Genomic DNA, 21100 nt, shown 5'->3' on the forward strand with positions numbered 1-21100 from the left:
ATTTTTTCTTTTCTATGGAAAAGGTTCCAGTTATGCTATCAGATCGTCTTCCTTGGTAATTATTTATTGTACATATTATTATCTTTCATATCCCTATTAGTTTTAACTCATTAAAGAAGTTACAGTGATGATAAACAATTTCTAATATTAGTGGATTTAAAACATATACAGGAAAATTAATCTATGACTCTCATTTTTTTATTCTTATTCTTTACTTTCTGACATGTAAAATGAGTCATTTATTTAAGAAAAAAATACTGATACATTAATCAATGACTCACCAAATGTCATCGTGAAGTAAATTGTGAGAGTAAAAAAATATATGCTATAGTATGATTGTCTTACAATAAAATAGATCCTAATTTTAATTTTTGTACTATCATAGGCATCAATAAAAATGGGTGTAAGCCTCTGAAACCAGAACCGTCCGCAATAGAAGGTAGAGAGGGAATCTGGCCGAGATTCTCATTACAGTATGAAAGTGATGCCATAAGGTTGGAGGATATATTTTATTATTGATACTAAGATACCATTTTCTTCAAAATTCTATAGCATGGCGGAAGTCGATACCTGTGGCTGAGGCTTGATATCCCTGCTTTGCATAAAAGACAAAAATTGATCAGGTAGCTCTTCCAGAAGAGCTTGCACCACTGATATCTGCCCACCTGCCAAAAGCTCATAAGTTTTTAGTTTTACATATCATTACTTAAAAGAGAAACCAAAAAGGTTCAGAAGCAACTGCTACTTACTCTCAACTTCTCTCATGGGGACAAATTGCACTATATCTCGTGTAGCTACACGACCCGTTGAACTCACTAACCCACGTCCATTATCAGCATCCAGTACCTGAAACCCAACAACTAAATATATTATATCTAACAATAAAACATTGTTTTGTTGTAGTAAATATTTAATGGCCAAGGGCGAAGAGTGAACCTCCATGCTTGCGAAATCAGCATTTCCAACTCCAACTATGAGAACCGATAAGGGAAGGTCAGATGCTTTAACTAGAGCGTTCGTTGTTTCTTGCAGATCCGTAACAACTCCATCCTACAAGAAGATCAACACTTAATTAGTTATTCATATATCATAATCATACCATAACAAAACATAGTTATCAATTCATCATCATCATCTTACTGTTATAATAAGCAATACGTAATACTTGGTGTTGTACTGTGATGAAAGGGACTGCGCAGCCATTTGAGCTGCCATGTTGATAACTGGGCCAAATAAAGTGGGTCCTGAAAGAGCGATACTGCGTAAAGCATTGGCATAAGCATCCATTACGCCTTCGACTCCTACAACCTAAACTCACAGGAAAACTAACTTTTATATGTTAAATTGATTGAACACCATTTAGATAATTGCTATCGTCGGGATAAAATAAATACTGCAAATAATAAAAAACAATTTCTGACCTCCGAGCCACCTGGGTTGCCATTTAGATTAAAACAATGGGATACGGTACCACCCGGCATCTTCCCTCCAAAGCCCCAAGCAGGAAACCGCCTATCAGAATCATAAACCTGAATGACCTCTCCAACCTCTATTATAGCCTAAAAACAAATACTATGTCGATTAGTCAAATCAATAATTCAGGTAATGCTACCCCTTTATTGAAGTTCGTCAATACCATATACAAGGAAGTAAAAACATACAGTGTCTTGATTTTGTTCAGAATATATTATCGCAAACTGTAGAACCTTGAGTGTGATCGATTTCACAAGTAAATGATTGAAAAGTTCAGAATCATTCATTGGAAAGTAGAAGAGATCAAGCTTACCTTTTGGTATGGATTTAACCGACCATATGCATCAATGTAATGCAAAGAATCCGAATGTTGAGGATTTCCATTTGAAGCTGGACAAATTTTGAGGGACTCAGCAAAATACAATTATGAAATTCACAATCACCCGTTGCTAGAATAGAAGAACAATTGTTACTTACCAGTGAAATCTACAGCAACCATGAAGTTCAGTTCAAAACCATTAGATACGTAATCAATAAAACTAAACTGTTCTTTTTCACAATATTGATCCACAAATAGTTGACCTTTTAGAACCTATGTTGAACAAATTGTAAAAATTGAAGTTAAGCAAAAGGAGTAGAGAAAAAAAAAACATAATTTTATTGCATGGATCAGTAAACACCTTCTCTTGCCTGTCTCGTGTGGATGGAATGACAAAATTTGCGCCTGTTTTCTCCCTGTATAACTTTTCCAGTTCTGTTACTGACTTCTGCATTTTACTGGTTGCATTAAGTTTTGATATCAATATATTTTGCATCCATGACCCTAGAAAAAAAAAAATAGGCACAACAAAAATATAAAAAATGTACTATAATATACACAATAGTACCCAATAAGCACATGATCGCCACTGCTATTGAAATCGAAACACTCTATCAATAATGGATTATCCTGTAATTTTAACGTGAGAAAGAAAGTTAAAAATAATATTTAGAGTATAAAAGAGTGTTTATAAATTTGTTTCTGTAATTTAATTAATAACGATTTTTTTTTCTTTTTTCTCTATATTTCTCCCCTTATACAACATTTAAAGAAAACTTATCCCATACCCAAAATCAATGATTTGTAACATCAAATGTTAAGCCCAAATATGGTAGGCTTACTTTACTTCCAAACTTGTGACCACCAAGACAAATTGGTCTCCATTTTGGATTTAAATTGTCGTTGATAACTTCAGTCTTGCAGATAGGAATATAACCACCACTCTCGACCATTCTTGATATTCTTAGAAAAGGGTCCTACAAGAAAAACATATATGAGAGATTATCAAGTGCTAAACAAACAAAACAAATAAAGATCCACTCAATTAAATAAGAGAACATGAATAATAAAAATGTAGATGGGATGTAGAATAAGTACACTTTTGGAAAAAACATCCTTGTTGTCCAAGCGAGAACAACGAAGGACCATCTCAACTACACTCCTCGAAGCAACAGTCTCCTCAGCATGAACCGTAATTGCTCCTAGGTTTCTTAAACCACCATTCCCGCTTTTGTTTTGGAGCCTTAATGTTAACCTCCTACTTTGTTTAGTCACAATCTGCCTCGCACAAACACAGTTTACACCAGCGTCAGTGTACACAATCTCATTTCTCAATGCAACAGTATTAACTGTTAAGTTGCTTACACGGGTGGCATGTAATTATTTCATTTTTCCTTTTAGTAAAAAACTCTACTAAATTTTGTTTGGAAACATAACTAGTTAATTTAACTGACGGGATTTATATTCAAAACTGACACTTCTTAAATAAAATATAAAAAAAACATATTATGTTTTGCCTCTTATTTTAAAATTTTCTTTACATCTCTATTTTTTTTTCCAACTAAATACACTATGAAATGAAATGTATAATTTTATCAGAATTCACAGTTTATAAAAATCTCCCCGTATAAAGCGTGAACTTGTTTACAAAAAAATGAGAATTTAATAATATATTATGCCGCCAAAAGAAGCATGTTTGTCCTTAACGATTTGAAATGAAAAGAATGGTGCTGACCTCTGATAATGTGCAATTGGCCATTCCAAGAAATTCTTGATCTCGCAATTTTAGTGTCTGCAACAGAACAACAAACGAAACTTTCTCTTGGTTTTCACATATAAACTTCATAAGTCATAAGTCATAACAATTCACTAGTTAGGCTAGAGAAAGTAAGAACATAAATTTGGAATGCATAAAGCTTGTATCTGTACATTCTATGTCTAACTTCATTTTACTTCACACCACATTAATAAGTTGACATCCCCTTCCCCTCTCATGCATTTTAATATAGGATTCTACCATGACTTAAACTTTATATAAAGTAGAAAGGAGATGAACAGGTCGAATCTTCAAATTTAACCAACGCTAGTACTCCTTTTAGCTAAATAACTTATTTAATATTTATTCATATATAAGTATTTGTCTAAATTATTATATAATTGAAAATAAATAAGATAAAATTATTTTCTTACAAGGTACTAAACTGTTTTAGTGACCTCTTTAAAAGAGAGCCTAATAAAACAAATTAAAAACAACCTACAGGCATATCACAGATAATTTTTGTAAATCCTCTAAAACACTTATAAATGTTTAAATTCCTGGTCACGAAAAATGGTGTGTTGAAAGTAGTTGGCTTTTTGCAATTTACATTCTAAAATTTTCATTTTGTAAAACACTGAATAGTAATTGATAGATTTACAATTTACAAATTATAACATACAAAATTTAAAAAATAACTTCGAAGGCTTTTAGTTGTATATTCAACTTAGTCCTTGTCTGTGGCCAATTATACGTTAACTTGCCTATTCATAACTAATTATAAAGGGGTTTAATTTAAGAGGGCAGAGTAATTATGTTTACAAACCTTAGCAGGAACGCCATGATATTTTGTGTCGATATCATACATATGAAATCTGGAAGAAAAATACAATGAAAGGGAATTATAAGTCATCATTGCAATACATTAATTGTTGGTGCAAAGACAGATATGAAGAATAGCTTACTCAAGTGGTTGCACAATTTCGAATTGAAATGCAACACTGATTTTCTCTATCCACTCTGGATTCAAACAATTCATAATTACTTCAGTGCGACCTAGTTCTTCCAATTGACCATCTCTTTTCTTTGCAAATACCACAACCATGGGATCACTCTGAAATAAAAAAAAAAAACAAAGCTCTAAATTATACTCAAAAAGGCCTATTTTGAACAATGTACAAGTTACTTGGTATTCGCACCTAGGCTGCCACCGTCAAATATTTTTCAGTTTACAAATATAAAGTCGTTAATCAAGACAATAACAGGAATTTGAGGAGGAACAAAGACACGACGAACAATATTTTACATTCTAGTTTGTAAACAAAATAACTTCAAATCATGGCATGATTAGCGTAATTTGATTGTTCAGAACTGTTATCAATTTGCATATCATAACAAGCTGCAATGATATAGATTAAGGCAAATGGAAAAGTATTTCACAAAGAAAAAGAAAACCAAGTCACACATAAATAAGCATGAAACATTGACAAATTTTATAGTCCATTTTGCACCGTTATCTAAAAGAAAATATACCTTTGAGGTAATGTCCCGATCAAGTAAGTTGGAAGCTGAAAGAGATAACTGCAGAAAATTAATATTACAGTGAGACTATAAACATTTGTCCAGTGTTCCAATAATAATAACAAACAGCATATTTAAAGAACCAAAAGAAAAAGAACTGCAAATAAATTAGAGAACAAACAATCGTAAAATAATTAAACATGCTTTATCATGTAAGAAAAAAAATTATAAAAGAACATTATTCATTTTGGTGGACGGGTTTAGTCAGAGGTATCAAGGTGGTTAATTGGTCTAGAGCTTATGTTTAACAACCTCTTAAAGAAAACTAAATTCTGACCCCATGAAATGTGTTGGTTTCTTTGGAGGAAATTCATCATTACTGAAATATAAATAATTTCAAATGAATAACATCAATTTGAACTCAAAATGGTAATGAATTTGAGGAAACTTTCTTCTTAAATATTCTTCTTCTATTTTTTTTATATTCATCGTGAGACTACATTTGAGCCACTTTCACATTGGTGTCCACTTTCTCAAGGATTTTTCTTTTTCATGAATATATATCAAGATGAGATTTTGTACTAAGGAAGTCGAGTCATAAATAAACCCATATTTGTTATTCTTTTCTTCTTGTATATATTTTTTTTTCTCATTTTTATAAGACTTTTAATTCATTTTATGTTGTTTCGAGAAGAGATTTTGTACCAAAAAATCATGAGCGAACTTATATAACCCACTAGTGTAAATGCATTTACATCACTAATCTAACATATGACTACAACCTGATGTAAACAATGTAGGGTAGTAAATGTCATAATTTTGATAATGTCCGACACATCTAATGTGATAATGAACAGAGAATAATATCATCTTAAACTCAATTTCGAGACAATAAATTTTTTGGATACAAACTAAAATATATAAAATTTGAATAATTTTTAATAAATATTTGACAAATGATGAGATATTTGAAATTTTAAATCCAATAACTGCTCCTATTTTTGAATTTCAGTTGGAATTCTAAATTATAATAATCTAAGCAAATTACTTCGATTTGAATATTTTTCAATGTAATTTCAAACTTATAAGGGCCATAATCACTCTTCATCTCGTTTAAAGATGTTCATGAAAGATATAAAAAAACCAAATTAAATTTTTTATCATTGTTTCTTGAATTCATAGGTAGAATGAAAATAAATGATGAAAAATAAAAGTATGTAAAATATGAAGTAAAAATTAAAAGTTTTGTTTAAGAAAAAAAAAACGATAACTAAAAAAAATATAAAGTAAAAAATACAGGTAGCATTTAACATATTGTTTCTTTATTTCCATCACTGATATTTCCACTCTCCCCTGTCTTATTTCCTTCCAACTAAATAAAACCTTCATTTTCCTCCCACCCTCTAGACCCTAAAATCCACACATATATACATACATTCCTCTAATTTTTTTTTTCTCTTGTTTAAGACCGTTGCATTAATCTCGTTGTCCATATTTCGTCATTTGTTTTGAAAAATGTTTTTGATTTAATTATTAATATAATTATGTATACTTCAACCATTAAAAAACTTATATGCTATACAGATTAAATTATATATACAAAGTTATTTTAAAGTATCATTCAAACTTTAAAAACATGTCAACCGTGTCAAATTTGATGCGGATTCATTGACATTTTGAAGAAAAAAATTCAAAACATAGAAATGAACTAAAATCACGTGATTTTTCACGCCTAAAAACATTCTTGAATCGGCTCACATAAAATTGTTACTCATGTTTTAATGTTTTTAAATGTTACTTTCTGCATTTTACCATCAAAATAAGTTATTTTTACTTTTAATCTATATAGTTATATAATTTTTTATATAAATATAATATTATAAAATTTCTTTCAGATAATTATAAATAATATCGTATGATGTAATAATTTATTATTAATTTTATTATATATTACAATCAATTATTATATAATGAGATATTATGTTATAATATTTTAAAGATGTAAAAACTCTTATATGAAATAAATTTTTATATCATAATATATTATTGATAAATATTTGAAAATATTTTATAATACTTTTTATCTTATGTATAATTACTTTTATATATATATATATATATATATATATATATATATATATATATATATATATATATATACACGAAAAGTGATATGAAATCAGTATGATAAACTTAATGGTAGATACCAAAATCTAAAAAAAAAAAAAAAATCAAGTAATCATAATTAGTGACAAAATATAAACTTGAACTAAATATAGTAAAACAAGTGCCAAAATATAGACCGTAGCAATAATTCAAAAGTCTAAAAATAATGAAAGCACGATTACTTTTACATGAGTCAATAAATCCAATTAATCCAGATATGATATTGTTGGCTTGAGTAAAGAAAATACTTTTCCAAAAGTCAATGAATCCAATTACTCCAGATATAATATTGTTGGCTTGAGTAAAGAAAAAATTATTTTCACTTGATGATCGATAAAAAATTGTTCAATCATTTTGATTCATATATTAATTTAACTTACAAAAATAGTCTAATATTTTTATTAGTCAGTATACATTTTTATAACATGAAACATTAATTAACTGTAAACTAGAGACCTTCTTTGCTTATTAAGGGTGTTGATATATACAGGTTAAGCAAGATGTTTAACATAGCTTATATAAAACATCATAGTTAAAAATCTTATGTTTAAAATGAAAAATAAAATTGAGAAATATATATATATATATATATATATATATATATAGTAAATTTTATCATTTAAATTATTCAATTATAATTTTATACGATGATTATATATATCCTACGTGATTAAATAATTCACATGGTAATAATATATATATTTAGTGGATTTTTATTTATATACTACATACCAAATAATTTTATATTAATATAATATTTTGAATTTAACGGTTAGTTTTTGAAGAAAAAAAATATTGAAATACATACTTTACATTGTAACATTTAATAGAAGTTATATTATTGTAATTTGATATATTTTCATATATATATATATATATATATAATATTATTTTTTTTTTCCTAAATATTATTAGCATGTATATTTTTTTATTGACCAAAATTATAATTAAATTTATATATAATTAAAAATGAGATAAATTTACTATACTTATAATATTTTTACTTATTTTTATTTTCATGCTTGGCTATGTTAAATTTTAAGATGATCGATATATTTATTTTCTCCCATTTTAATAAATAGTATTTATTTATTTATTATCTTTCTTTTTTAAATTTTCTCTCCTTTATCCCTTTGTTTTACTATGAATCTTGTCGCTGTTTTCCGGTTCAATCCGTTTGGTTTGACTGGATGATATATATACAGTAAAACTGGAGCTAACTTGTTCGCAGGCAAAAGCGTGAAGCATACAACAAGTATAATATAACTAATAATTAACACAAATTAAGAGAAAAAAAATTATCCGAAATTTCTCTACATTTCTTTTTTCTGAAAACAAGGTGAACCGTGAACAGGAACAGATCATAACAGTATGCGAAAGAACTGAAGAAAAAAATTGCAGTGAGAGTGAATAGATTGAACGATAGAAAAGAAGTTGAGAAGAAATACCTCAACTCGCGTGAACAACTGCTGAAAGCCTTGAGTCTTGTAAAAGAAATCAACGGCGTCGTTTTGCGGTTCAACGCCGGTGGCTGCTTCACGTATCCCTCCCACCGCTTGCTTCCCTCCTTTCATATCCGAAAAACACCCTCCCATCTTTTCTCTCTGCAAAACGGTTTCTAATTTTTATACTCTAATGAAACAGTGAGTGAATGGATTAGGGTTTCTGTGATTTTATAGTGCTTATTTGTTTATTCGTGTTAATAATAAATAATAATAATAACGCTTTGTCCAAACATGGCTACGTTTGAGCTTCACAGAGAGAGCAGCGCGTTCGTTACCTTTTATAGCTTGTGACAGAAACGCGTCGTTCCATTCGTATTCTAATCCGTTTCGGTGAACTTTCACTTCAAGGGAGACATGTTAGAGAGAAAACGTGTAATAAGAGTGATAATTGATATTTTATGTTAACAAGCATTTAAAGAACTTGCAGAAGAAGCAAGGGTCATTCATTGATGTAAAACCTAATTTAATTTATTTTTCTATGAAAGAAGAAAAGTCATTCTTACTCATTTCTGGTGTGTTTTCCATGTATAAGCATAGACTCGGATAGATTCCTCCAGTGTTTAATTTTAAATCTACTATATATATTTAATAATATTTTCACTTGTTTATTTTATGTAGTGAATATTTGTATTTTTTTTTATATGCTTTCGTCAGGTAAAAATATTTTAATTTTTTGTTTATTGTTCTTGTAAAAGTTTTTCAATTAACAAAATACGAACTACACTTTTAATTTTACATATTTCTTTTTAAATATCTTGTTTTAGAAAGTCTTGAACTCTCTTGTGTGACGTGTAACTGCTGAAAAATAATTGCACCTGAGAAATAGTGCCCGAAATCGAAGTGAAAGCTTTGTACACACCCCTTCAAACGGGCATACATGTCTGAATCATGACTTTGTTCATCATAATAATTCAATATATATATATATATATATATATATATATATATATAGTGGGAATCAACAGCTATAGCGATGGAACAATTTATTTAAAAATAATATGTTTATTATGGATGGAAGAATTTCTTTAGAAAATAATGTATATTGTTATCATATAATATTCTACATTTTTTTATATCAATGTGAGCTTATTATTTAATAGTAGAATCAATATATAAATTTAGAATGTGTAAAAAAAATAAAAAGCTAATATATTCAATTACAAAATTAGAAAATTGAAGGAATGAAGTGCTACGTGTACCAGTCAAGTGATAGAATCACTAATTAAAAAAACACGTATAATATGTAGTCATATACAAAAATTATGCGCATTTTTTGTGTTTTAATTTTTGAAAAATAGGAAAAAATATATTATGATGTTAATAAATATTCAAAGTTTATAACTATATTATTGAAAAATATATTATGTCAAAATATACAAAAAAAAAGAAAATAATCATGTTTTAAATCATTTAGAATATATTTATGGTTTACCGGAAAAAACTTTGATCCACATTAACACTAATGTTGTGTTTGTTTGAAGGGATGTTTCTTTCTGAGGAATGACAAAGATGGATTAGGAGGTGAGATGCCTGTTAATTTAAGTGATGTAAGAGGGGTTGATTTTCAATTCCACGTACATGGAGTTGATTTGAAGTAATATGTTACGTAAATATCATTTTACTCTCAAATAAAGCCTAATTTCTTAACATACATGCACGTGGTTGATAGTTTGAAGATGCAGAGAAGAAAATAATTAAATCATGCAACTTGTGGTTGATGGAAAAGGGTTCCAATGAGGTGGAACCAATCCACAACAAAGTCAAGTGAAGAGGGATCTGATCCCATGACCTTGAAACCAATCCACTCAGAGTATAGTAGAGAGACCAAATTCCCACTTCTACAAAACCGATCCATTTAAGCTTTTGATAATGGATATAATCACACTTATGCTAGAACCGATCCATACACTCCTATTTTATGGATTCGGGTTTTGGACATTGATGAAGAAAATTTTAGTAATTTTAATTATATATCTATCTATTAAAATATTTTTTTAATCTATCACGTCAATCAAATCTTTTACAAATTCTCATAAATTTTACTTTCAAATTCACTTATTGTCAACTTTAAATCCTTTAAAAAGACAACACACACTTCTCTCTTCTTCAAACCCATCCACTAAAGTAAACACACACTAAAACTAAATTGAAATAATTTATCCAAATCTCACAAATTAAAAGCGGCTTAATTCATATTATAGTTTTCGAAGATAATATCCGTACAAAAACGATATTAGATTTTGTGCGAGTATAAAAGAAACTTTATGATTATTCTAATACAGTTATTTGATAAAAATAAGTTGAGGATAAGTTACGTGGTAAGTATATATACAAATGTATGATATAGACAATTTAATCAGCAACGGAAAATCTACGAAATGTCGAATGAATACAGAAGAAGAATAACAAGTAAATCACCCAAGATACATTTTCTTTGAATTAACGATTCCCATCAACAACAAAAAACTTTACACTGACATACCTGAGATTTTTCATGCTTCTATTTACAATTAAATTTCAACAAAAACGAATAAATCAAATTTGAAAAAATTCAAACTAATTTACCTATTTGAATTATTGCCATTAAAATTAAACCGGTTTCGTGAGCAACCATGGAAATAAAAACAAATTGCTTGTGGGTGGTCTGCAATGGTAAAATCTATTGCATAGTGGATGTGGAAGCTTGAGGGAAGTTAGAAGCGCGTGGCTGAGGCTTGACGTCTCTGCTTCGCATGAAAGACAAAAATTGTTCAGGTAGTTCTTCCAAAAGAGCTTGCACAACAGATACTTGTCCACCTGTTAAAATACACATGAAAGAGACTTCATTTAAATGAAATGAGTCAAAATAAACCAGATCTAGAACGAGAGAAGTTGTAGGAGTAAACTTTTTGTTTGATATATTGTGTTTATTGTCTTCTCAAAAGGCAAATTGAGAAGCAACTGGTACTTACTCTGTACTTCCCTCATAGAGACAAATTGTACTATATCTCGTGTAGCTAAACGACCAGTGGAACTCTCTAATCGACGCCCATTATCAGCATCCAGCACCTGCAAACAAACAAGTGTATCTATTCATTTCTCTGTACCAGCAAAGCATTGCCATGCTACTGAATAATTAAAAGGGTCTAAGGAAAACACTTGGACGAGGATTAGTTTAGTAGTAAACCTCCATGCTTGTGAAGTCAGCATTTCCAACTCCAACTATGAGAATAGATAGGGGAAGATCAGATGCTTTAACGAGAGCGTTTATTGTTTCTTGAAGATCAGTGACAACTCCATCCTGTGAGAAGATGAATCACTTGATTGATTTTTCATTATCATCAAATAGAAAACAGCATCACCAATTCATTATATTATCTTATTACCGTGATGATAAGCAATACATAGTACATGGTGTGGTTGTGTGATGTGAGGGATTGCCCAGCTATTTGGGCTGCCATGTTGATAACTGGACCGAATAAAGTGGGTCCTGACAGAGTGACACTGCGCAAAGCACTGCCATAAGCATTCATTATGCCTTCAACTCCTGCAACCTAATCACAAAGGAAGGCTATGTTAAACTGATAGAACACCAACAATGCAATTGCTGTGGCAGGGACATAAAATACAGCAAATAATAACAATCTTTTTTCCTAAAAATAAAAAAAAAAAAAAGAGAAAGGAAGAATTTCTAACCTCAGAGCCACCTGGGCTCCCGTTTAGATTAAAACAGTGAGATATGGTACCACCAGGTATCTTCCCTCCAAAACCCCAAGCAGGAAATCGCTTATCAGAATCATAAAACTGAATAACTTCTCCAACCTCCATTATAGCCTACAAACAATACTAATGTTGGTTAGGCAAAACAATGATTCAGATAATGCCGCCCTATTATTGAAGTTGTTCAATACCATAAAAAAAATACACTGTCCTGATTTTGTACATAATACATGTTAATAAGCTGTAAAACGAGGTCGATCTATTTGTACCTTTTGGTATGAATTTAACCGACCATGTGGATCAATGTAATGCAAGGAATCTGAAAGTTGAGGATTTCCATTTGAAGCTGGACAAAATTTGAAGCGCTTAATAAACTATAGAGATCAAATTCATAATCATCGTTGCTAGTAGAAGAACAATTGTCCCTTACCAGTGAAATCTACAGCAACCATGAAGTTCAGTTCAAAACCATTAGATATGTAGTCGATAAAACTTAACCGTTCCTTTTCACAATACTGATCCACAAACAGTTGACCCTTCAGAACCTAAATGGAAGAAATTGTAAAAGGTGAGATTGAGTAAAGGAGTAGTGAAAAATAAGTAATTCTTTTGTATGGATCGATTCACACCTTCTCTTTTCTGTCGCTTTTGGATGATATGACAAAATTTGCGCCCGTACGCTCTTTATATAACTTTTCAAGGTCCGCTACCGACTTCTGCATTTTGCTGATTCAATAAATTTTGACATCAATATATATTTTGCATTCATGAACTACAAAAGTAAAGGCCCCACAGAAATAAGTTAATGTAATATTTCGGTCTTTAATGGTTTTATGATAATGTAAAACCTCAAAACATTAATAGAAATATTTAAGAAAATTATGAATACTAAATTTAAAAGATAAAAAAAAAAACCAATTTATAATAGTTGCATTATTACCCAATAAGTACATGATCGCCGCTGCTATTGAAATCAAAACACTCTATCAATAATGGATTTTCCTGCACAGAAGTAAAAAAGTTTGAAAGCTGGATAAATATCTTGTTGTGTGAACAAGTAATTAGAATGTTATAATAACATAACTTCAAATGTTAAGCCCAATATGGCAGGCTTACTTTGCTTCCAAACTTGTGACCACCAAGATAAACTGGTCTCCATTTTGGATTTAAATTGTCGTTGATAACTTCAGTTTTGCATATAGGAATATAACCTCCAATTTCAACCATTCTTGATATTCTTAGAAAAGGATCCTAAAAAAAACATAAATGAGAGATTTTTCAAATGCTTGACAAACAAAACAAATAAATATGCACTCATGTAATTGGGAGCATGAATGATAAGAATGTAGATGGGATGTAGAATAAGTACACTTTTGGAAAAAACATCTTTGTTGTCTAAGCGAGAACAACGCAGGACCATCTCAACTACACTCCTCGAAGCAACAGTTTCCTCAGCATGAACCGTAATTGCTCCTAGGTTTCTTGAACCACCATTTCCGCTTTTGTTTTGGAGCCTTAATGTTAACCTCCTACTTGGTTTAGTCACAATCTGCGGCACACATAAATGTCCAAAATCTCATTTCTCAATGCGAAGTATTAACAAGTAGAACAGGAAAAATAGGAAAAGTAATTACACACATGCATAAAATTCATTTTTTTTTTGTCCCATCACCCATGTTATCACACATTTTGCTTCTTTTATCTTTTTGGTCTCTAAAATTACGAATTGTGATAATACTTTGTGATAGGATTTATTTTACTCTCTCAATTTTCCTTTTTATAAAATACCATTTCAATTATCCTTTTTATAAAAGACTATGTTAAGGAAGACTAGGAAGATTTGATGTAAAAGAATTGTGAATAAATTTATATAAAAAGATTGGCTCTTCAAAGAAACATTAAGAAAAATGAGATCAATGTAAATAAATTTATATAAAAATTAAGATAATATCTTTCATCTAGAATCTTAAATAATATATTTATGAATCTTTTTTTCTTATTTATGTTTTCCTTTTTATGACAGATGAGATTTTTAGAATTTTTAGCTTAAATTCCTAAGCTGTTTCATGAAAACTTTCTATGAATAATCACTAGTACAGGGAACGCAAACGACAGCGGTTATTTTGCACTTTTGGCTTCGGGTTCGCACCCGAGGCATATACTGCCGAGGTAAAAAGACTCTCGTTTATGCCTCGGTTATTAACCCGAGGCAGAAAAAGTAGTTACTGCCTCGGTTTCCTCCAACCGAGGCCTAATCGTGTATCAGAAATAAAAAAAAAATTTGACGGAGCAGCGGCGGTGCAGGCGGAATGAAGGGTTGCTGCTCCAAGTCCTTCAACCTCACACCCACCACCTCTTCCCCACTCCCACCCCTTTTCACAAATTCCCCAATCTCCCTCTCCAAACAAACCACCCTCAACCCTTTTGAACCATCTCAACAAAACCTCTCAGAGCACTCTTTGCATAAACACCCATCACAGCTTCGAAACTCTGCTTCCGCGAAAACCCGACTCACGATTGGATCGTCGAGGATTGACAAAACGAAGTGCTTCAGAAACGACGTCGTGCCCCCGTGCTGCCTCTGCTGGTACGCATGGAAGCTCTCCGGCTGCCACCGCTGGTTCGCCTGCGACCGCTTGATGGCCGCCATGAGCGAGTTCGACACCGGAGCGAGTTCCTCCTCACCGCCGCCACCACTCCCCTTGGACGACGGAAGCCGGTCCAGCGATACCCCCACGGAGCGGTGGTGAAGCCGGAACAAAGGCTGGGGTGCAGTGGAAGAAGAAGAAAAGATTTGGATGTGGTGTGGGGATGCTCGGAGAAGAAGAAAATCGTGATGGATTGCGCGGCTGCAAAAGGATTTAGGGTTTTTTAAACCCTACGAAGCCATACTGCCTCGGTTATTCGAAACCGAGGCATATTCTACACTTACTGCCTCGGGTAGGTGCTGAACCGAGGCATATATTACACTTACTGCCTCGGTTATTACAGAACCGAGGCATATTCCTTCAGTAAAAAAAAAATAAAAAATTCAAATTAAAGGTCAACGTGGTGGTCAAATTTTTTAGCACTATATGCCTCGGTTATTATGACAACCGAGGCATAAAAGTTCAATTTAATTACAAAATTGCCACCGCGTGCTTTTATGCAACGGGTCCGCATGAACCGAGGCATATACTGCGCTGTAAAATCTCTAAAATGCACTAGTGAATGTCAAAATAAGTAATCTTAAAATGAGTAAGTTTAAAAGCGTTCTTGTATTTCATATATTTATGAGTGAAACTTTTTATCCTTTTGTCTCTTCTTTATTCAAAGCTTCTCCTTTTTTATTTCTTCAATTTTTTTCCACCTCTATACACTCATAACTGATTTCTACTTTATCAGAATCCATTACCCAACATAACCACATAACGAAGGCGTGAGGATAATTTATTGTTTATTAAAACATGAAAATTACGTAATGGATATATGTTAAGCCCAAATAACACGTTTGTCATCAAATTGCAAATGAATACAATGAGACTGACCTCTGATAAAGTGCAACTGGCCATTCCAAGGAAGTCTTGATCTCCCAGTTTTAGTGTCTGCAAGAAAAATACATTATATTCTTTTCTTAGTTTTCAACTATAAACTTCATAAGTCAATAACCATTCACTAATTCGGCAAGAGAAAGTGAATACAAAAATATGGAGTACTATTACAATGCAAAAACACATATAAATTTTACAAGTCTGGTTTCATTTTACATCACATGTCATTTTAACAAACTGGCCCCTTCGCTTTCATTATGCATTTTAGTTAAGCAATTAAAAATTTAATTTTTTTTTTTAATTGAAGATCATCTAGAAACACATTAAAAAAATGAGAACAAAACTTCTTAGAAGTTACTTACTACTGTGTGTTGGAGCAATTAAACTAAAAATAGCACATCAATATATTTTAAGCTCTTTTCATAAAATATTTTAAATACTTAAAGAAATGTTTAAATATAATGTGAATTTAAATTCAAATAGGATACAAATAAGGTGTCGTATAATTATATGATTTATCCTCTGGTTATAAGAAATTTGAAAATATACAATATCAAAAGTATAGCTAAATATTTTTCTTTTGAAAAATTAAGAAAGCAGCAACGAGTTAACTGCTTTTTTTAACTCAGACGAATAGTATTACTGTCAGGTCCTTAATGAGAAAAAAATGCAGGAATAATTCATGCTCCAGTTAAATAAGCATAAAAATTTCGAGGGCAGAGTTATTATGGTTACAAACCTTGGTGGGAACACCATGATATTTTGTATCAATGTCATAAACATGAAATCTGGAAAAAAAAGTAAAATGAGAGAAAGGTTGTAAGTTATTATTGCAATACATTATAAGTATACCATTTTGCTTGGAATAGATGCAAGACGCATATGAAGGATAGCTTACTCAAGTGGTTGCACAATTTCGAATTGAAATGCAACACTAATTTTCTCTATCCACACTGGATTCAAACAATTCATAATTACTTCAGTGCGACCTAATTCTTCACATTTACCATCTCTTTTCTTTGCAAATACTACAACCATAGGATCACTCTGAAATAAAATAAGAAAACAAAACCAACTAATTATGCTTGCAAAGGCCAATTCTGAACAATGTATAAGAAAGAATTATTATATTTTCAAGTTTATTTATAGTAAACAAATGTTTTGTAAATAGTTTGTCCATGAAATTTTGCATTCTAGATTCTACTGTCTATTGAAAAATAATACATGCTATGTACTTTTTGAAAAATATTACTACAAACATCTAATAAGAAAAATTATTTAAGGCCAATAGAAAGGTATTTCACGACGAAAAAGAATGGCAACCGTCACACATAAATAAGTAGAACATCGAAGAAATTAAAGAAAATGAGAACTATTTAGAATCTATGTATATAATTTGCACTCTTATATAAAACAAAATATACCTTTGATGCAATGTCCCGATCAACCAAGCTGGATGCTGAAAGAGATAACTGCAGCAAAAAAGATTATATGACCATAAGTATTTGTCAACCTTGTCCAGCTTCAACAATATATAACAAAATAGTACATTGAAAATGAACAAAAAAGAGAAGTGAACAGAAATAAATCGAAAAACAAACAGGCGCTCATAAAATACCTAAATATTGTTAATGATATGTTTAAATTTTGTTTAAATTTATCTAAATAGCATGAGTCTCTTACTGGCAAATAAACTTTTTAATTGTAAACTAAATAATAGTAACCATACCAAACACTGCAGGATAAAAACTCAATTTGCATATTCATAGAAAAAAATAACCGTCTTTCATATTTGTAAAATGAATAATGTTTTATTTTGGTAACTATTTGTTTCATCTATCTAAAATTTGAAAAAAAAAATGTTATATTTCTTCCTTATGAAATGATTTTTTTAATTCCTTGTAAGAAAATTAATCACTGATTTTTAGTTCTCAATTAATATTCACTTTTAAATAATTAAGTAATATATTTTAAAATATTAAAAGAGTGTAAAAATATCACACATGTTGATATGTCAACATGTACGTGGGTACGTTTGTTTAATTATTTTTTTTTATGTTCTTGATAAAATAATTATTTGATATGATCTTAAGCATTGGGTAAACTTAGAAAGGTAAAAGAGGAAAAATATTATTTTATTTTTCTGTAAGTAATTTTAGAGTTCCTTCTCGTAAAAAAGAAAAAAACAAGAACTGGTAGAAATAGAATAATTAAAAAAAAAAGGCAGAAAGACAAACGCATAATAACTTTTGTTTATATAACAATCACCTTTTAGAAGAAAAAAAAGAAGATTGTCACAAGCAAATAGATCATGTATCAATATCACTTATTTTGATATTTAGATAATTACAAAAATAAGTTGAGTTATATAATATTAAAACTAAAGATTGATTATGGGATCAACATATAATAGAATGAAATAAAAATGTAATACTAAAGTACAAAATAAGTTGAGTTATATAAATATTGATGACAATAGTAATACTAAAGGTCAAATTAATATAATCACAAGAACAAAGTTGATTATTTTAATATGCTACTTTCTAATTTAGCTCCTCAAAAATAAAAAATATATATTATACTAATACAACGAGATATGAAATAAAATAAGAAAATCATCTCTCATATCAATTAAAAATACATATTAAGACAGAATAACAATTATTGTAGTGGCAAGCAATCTAAATACAGCAGTTTTTTTTTTATTTTAAACATATAAACAATAGATTATTAAAATAAAAACCCCCAAATACTTTTAAATTTAGAAAAATATAAAAAAAAAAATTCACAAAATTTTTGCCATCTATTATTGAGAAATTTAAACATAATACATAATAACTAAATTAAATTGTTATTAACTTAAAGGTTTGATTTAACTATTTTAAATATATATATATATATATATATATATATATATATATATATATATATATATATATATATATATATATATATATATATATATATATATATATATATACTACGTAAACAAAGGCGTGGTCGTGTTTGTGTGTCTGCATTTTCTAATTTTTATAAGATCAATAATAGTTGTTAAATATATATAATAAATTTTAAAATAGTTAAATAAAATAATTGTTAAAAATAAGTTTTTAGAATAATGGTCAAAATAAAAAATTTAAAAAAAATGTTAAAGATAAATTAATTATAAAATAATTAATTTTTAAAATAATAATTAAAGATAAAATTAAAAAATAAAAAATAAATAAAAAGAGAAATCCTTTATATATTGTTATATATATATATATATATATATATATATATATATATATATATATATATATATATATATATATATCGTGTAATTGGTTTTTTTTTTACTAAGCAAAAGAGTCAATTTCTTGCGTTGAACCTATCACCCCCTTTGTTTATGTTAAAGTCTTTTCTGTGCCTTTTCCCTCTCTTCCACGTTTGGTTTGACAATATATAATAAGAAAAAATTGATCTCCTTAACAAGGCTTAAAGCACGATGATAACTAAATATAGTAAAAGAATGGAACAAGAAGAGAAGTTCATCTCAACATCTTCTTGAATTTCTTTTAGAAGACAAATTGAACAAATCATCATATCTAAGTATACCCAGTCAAGTCAACAAAATAAAAAAGAAAACGATGGCGATAGTAACGAGGTGCAAGTAATTTGCGATGATAGTGATGTTAGGAACTGATAGAAAATGGTGAACAAAAAATGGTTACCTCAACTTGTGTGAACATTTGATGAAACCCTTGAGACCTGTAAAAGAAATCCACGGCGTCGTTTTGCGCATTGGCGGCTTCACCTAACCCTCCCACACCTTGTTTCCCTCCTTCCATATCAGAAAAACACGCTCCCATTCTCTCTTCCTCTCTCTCTGCGAATTTCTAATTTCCAAAATGGCAATGAAACAGTGTGAAAGGGATTAGGGTTTTTTTCTGATTTTATAATTACTATTTATTATTATTTATTTATCAGCAAAATAATAATAATAATAACAACAACGACGTCTGCTGCAAAAATCGCTATACCGAAACACTAGCCAACTTTCTGTACTGCTTTCGTACCTTTGTTTTTATAGCGAAAAACTACGCGTTTTCGAAATTCCTTCAGCAGCCAAAGCATTTTCGAAAGTTCAACTTTACTCATTTTCCTGTGGATTTCCTTGCAATAAGATACAGGTTCTCTTATTTGTATTTCTTAAAGAACATGATTTATATATTATAATAATGCCAACGATAGTTAGATGTAAAAGTATATGTTATATAAATTATTGTTCAGGTTTCCATAATTTCTTGAGTATTAAATTATTACAATTTTTTCTTATAATAATAAGTGTCATTTTTTAAGTAGTTTTGTACTTTTTCATTTTCTTATTCTTAATATTCTTTCAAAATTATTTAGAGGTTATCATCTTATGTTGTAAAATAAAATTATCAAAATTTAGTAGTCAAAATATCATTTTTCTATATGTATATCACATCTTTTTGACATTTCATTACTTTTAAAAATATAAATGTGTGCTACACTTTAATTTTTTAATTTCTCTTATATTTTCGTTGTTAGTAGGTAAGTCATTGTTTATTACATGATTTTGAAAGAAAATAAATTTTAAATCTAAGTCAATTTCAAAAAATTAAATTATAAAATAAAATTTATATCTATTTATATATTATAAAATTGTTTAAAATATTTAAGAATACTTCACTCACTCACTTATTTTTCAAAATGAATAGCTGTACTTATGGTCATTAAGAGACATGAGAGAAAATTGACAATAATAGTCAATCCATCAAAATATATTATGACATCATCAGTTACATAACATTTTTTAGATAATGAATTTCTAAATATGTTTTTTATATATTACTTAATTTTATTATTTCATTTTAATATGAAATTTCAATTTTTCATAAAAAAAATACATTTTTTAAAATGATTTAATTAGAATTCTTTTTTTTTTATTTTCTTTATATAAAATCAACTATGATACATGAACTTATTTAGAAAATAATTTAATTAGAATATATAGATATCTCAAAAGAACTTTTTACAATAATTTAAATTACTAGTTATACATGGTCATACTATTAATTTCATAATTATTTGAAAATTAAGCTAAGATGCAAAATAACATTTT

At 29.3% G+C, this 21100-nt stretch overlaps 2 protein-coding genes across 5 annotated transcripts; both read right to left on the reverse strand.

Moving 5' to 3' along the window:
* Window positions 1–502: 502 nt before the first annotated feature.
* On the reverse strand, window positions 503–9150 carry LOC114187583 (protein BONZAI 3-like). 4 transcript variants are annotated; one of them, XM_028075863.1, is made up of 17 exons: window positions 9016–9150; window positions 8684–8839; window positions 5082–5129; window positions 4514–4662; window positions 4375–4423; window positions 3528–3584; window positions 2891–3070; window positions 2635–2769; window positions 2361–2422; window positions 2154–2250; window positions 1951–2065; window positions 1787–1863; window positions 1422–1559; window positions 1141–1308; window positions 937–1050; window positions 750–846; window positions 503–665 (listed from the first exon to the last, which is right to left on the reverse strand). In XM_028075863.1, exons 2-17 carry the CDS (start codon window positions 8828–8830, stop codon window positions 547–549), a joined length of 1752 nt encoding a protein of 583 aa, XP_027931664.1. In that variant the 5' UTR covers window positions 8831–8839; window positions 9016–9150; the 3' UTR covers window positions 503–546. The 4 variants fall into 4 exon arrangements, 3 of the variants coding, with proteins under 3 accessions (XP_027931664.1, XP_027931663.1, XP_027931665.1); XM_028075862.1 differs by lacking the exon at window positions 9016–9150 and having other exon boundaries at window positions 8684–8994; XM_028075864.1 differs by lacking the exon at window positions 9016–9150 and having other exon boundaries at window positions 5082–5116; window positions 8684–8776.
* Window positions 9151–11145: 1995 nt separating this feature from the next.
* On the reverse strand, window positions 11146–20159 carry LOC114187610 (protein BONZAI 3-like). The gene is made up of 17 exons (XM_028075901.1): window positions 20028–20159; window positions 19683–19847; window positions 17394–17441; window positions 16868–17016; window positions 16709–16757; window positions 15967–16023; window positions 13809–13988; window positions 13556–13690; window positions 13380–13441; window positions 13069–13165; window positions 12870–12984; window positions 12709–12785; window positions 12416–12553; window positions 12106–12273; window positions 11907–12020; window positions 11692–11788; window positions 11146–11536 (listed from the first exon to the last, which is right to left on the reverse strand). The coding sequence occupies exons 2-17, from the start codon at window positions 19818–19820 to the stop codon at window positions 11400–11402; spliced, it is 1761 nt and encodes a 586-aa protein (XP_027931702.1). The 5' UTR covers window positions 19821–19847; window positions 20028–20159; the 3' UTR covers window positions 11146–11399.
* Between the last annotated feature and the right edge of the window lie 941 nt (window positions 20160–21100).

Source organism: Vigna unguiculata, chromosome 6 (genome assembly GCF_004118075.2).
Source record: "Vigna unguiculata cultivar IT97K-499-35 chromosome 6, ASM411807v1, whole genome shotgun sequence".
Lineage (NCBI taxonomy): Eukaryota > Viridiplantae > Streptophyta > Magnoliopsida > Fabales > Fabaceae > Vigna > Vigna unguiculata.

Coding starts and splice junctions, on each gene's coding strand:
- LOC114187583 (XM_028075863.1), bottom strand. CDS start 8,830: ATGGGAGGGTGTTTTTCGGATATGAAAGGAGGGAAGCAAGCGGTGGGA. Junction 3,071..3,527: donor CCAATTGCACATTATCAGAG/GTCAGCACCATT, acceptor TGTGCGAGGCAG/ATTGTGACTAAACAAAGTAG. Junction 847..936: donor CTGATTTCGCAAGCATGGAG/GTTCACTCTTCG, acceptor GTTGGGTTTCAG/GTACTGGATGCTGATAATGG.
- LOC114187610 (XM_028075901.1), bottom strand. CDS start 19,820: ATGGGAGCGTGTTTTTCTGATATGGAAGGAGGGAAACAAGGTGTGGGA. Junction 17,017..17,393: donor ATCGGGACATTGCATCAAAG/GTATATTTTGTT, acceptor ATTTTATTTCAG/AGTGATCCTATGGTTGTAGT. Junction 12,274..12,415: donor GGAGCCCAGGTGGCTCTGAG/GTTAGAAATTCT, acceptor CTTTGTGATTAG/GTTGCAGGAGTTGAAGGCAT.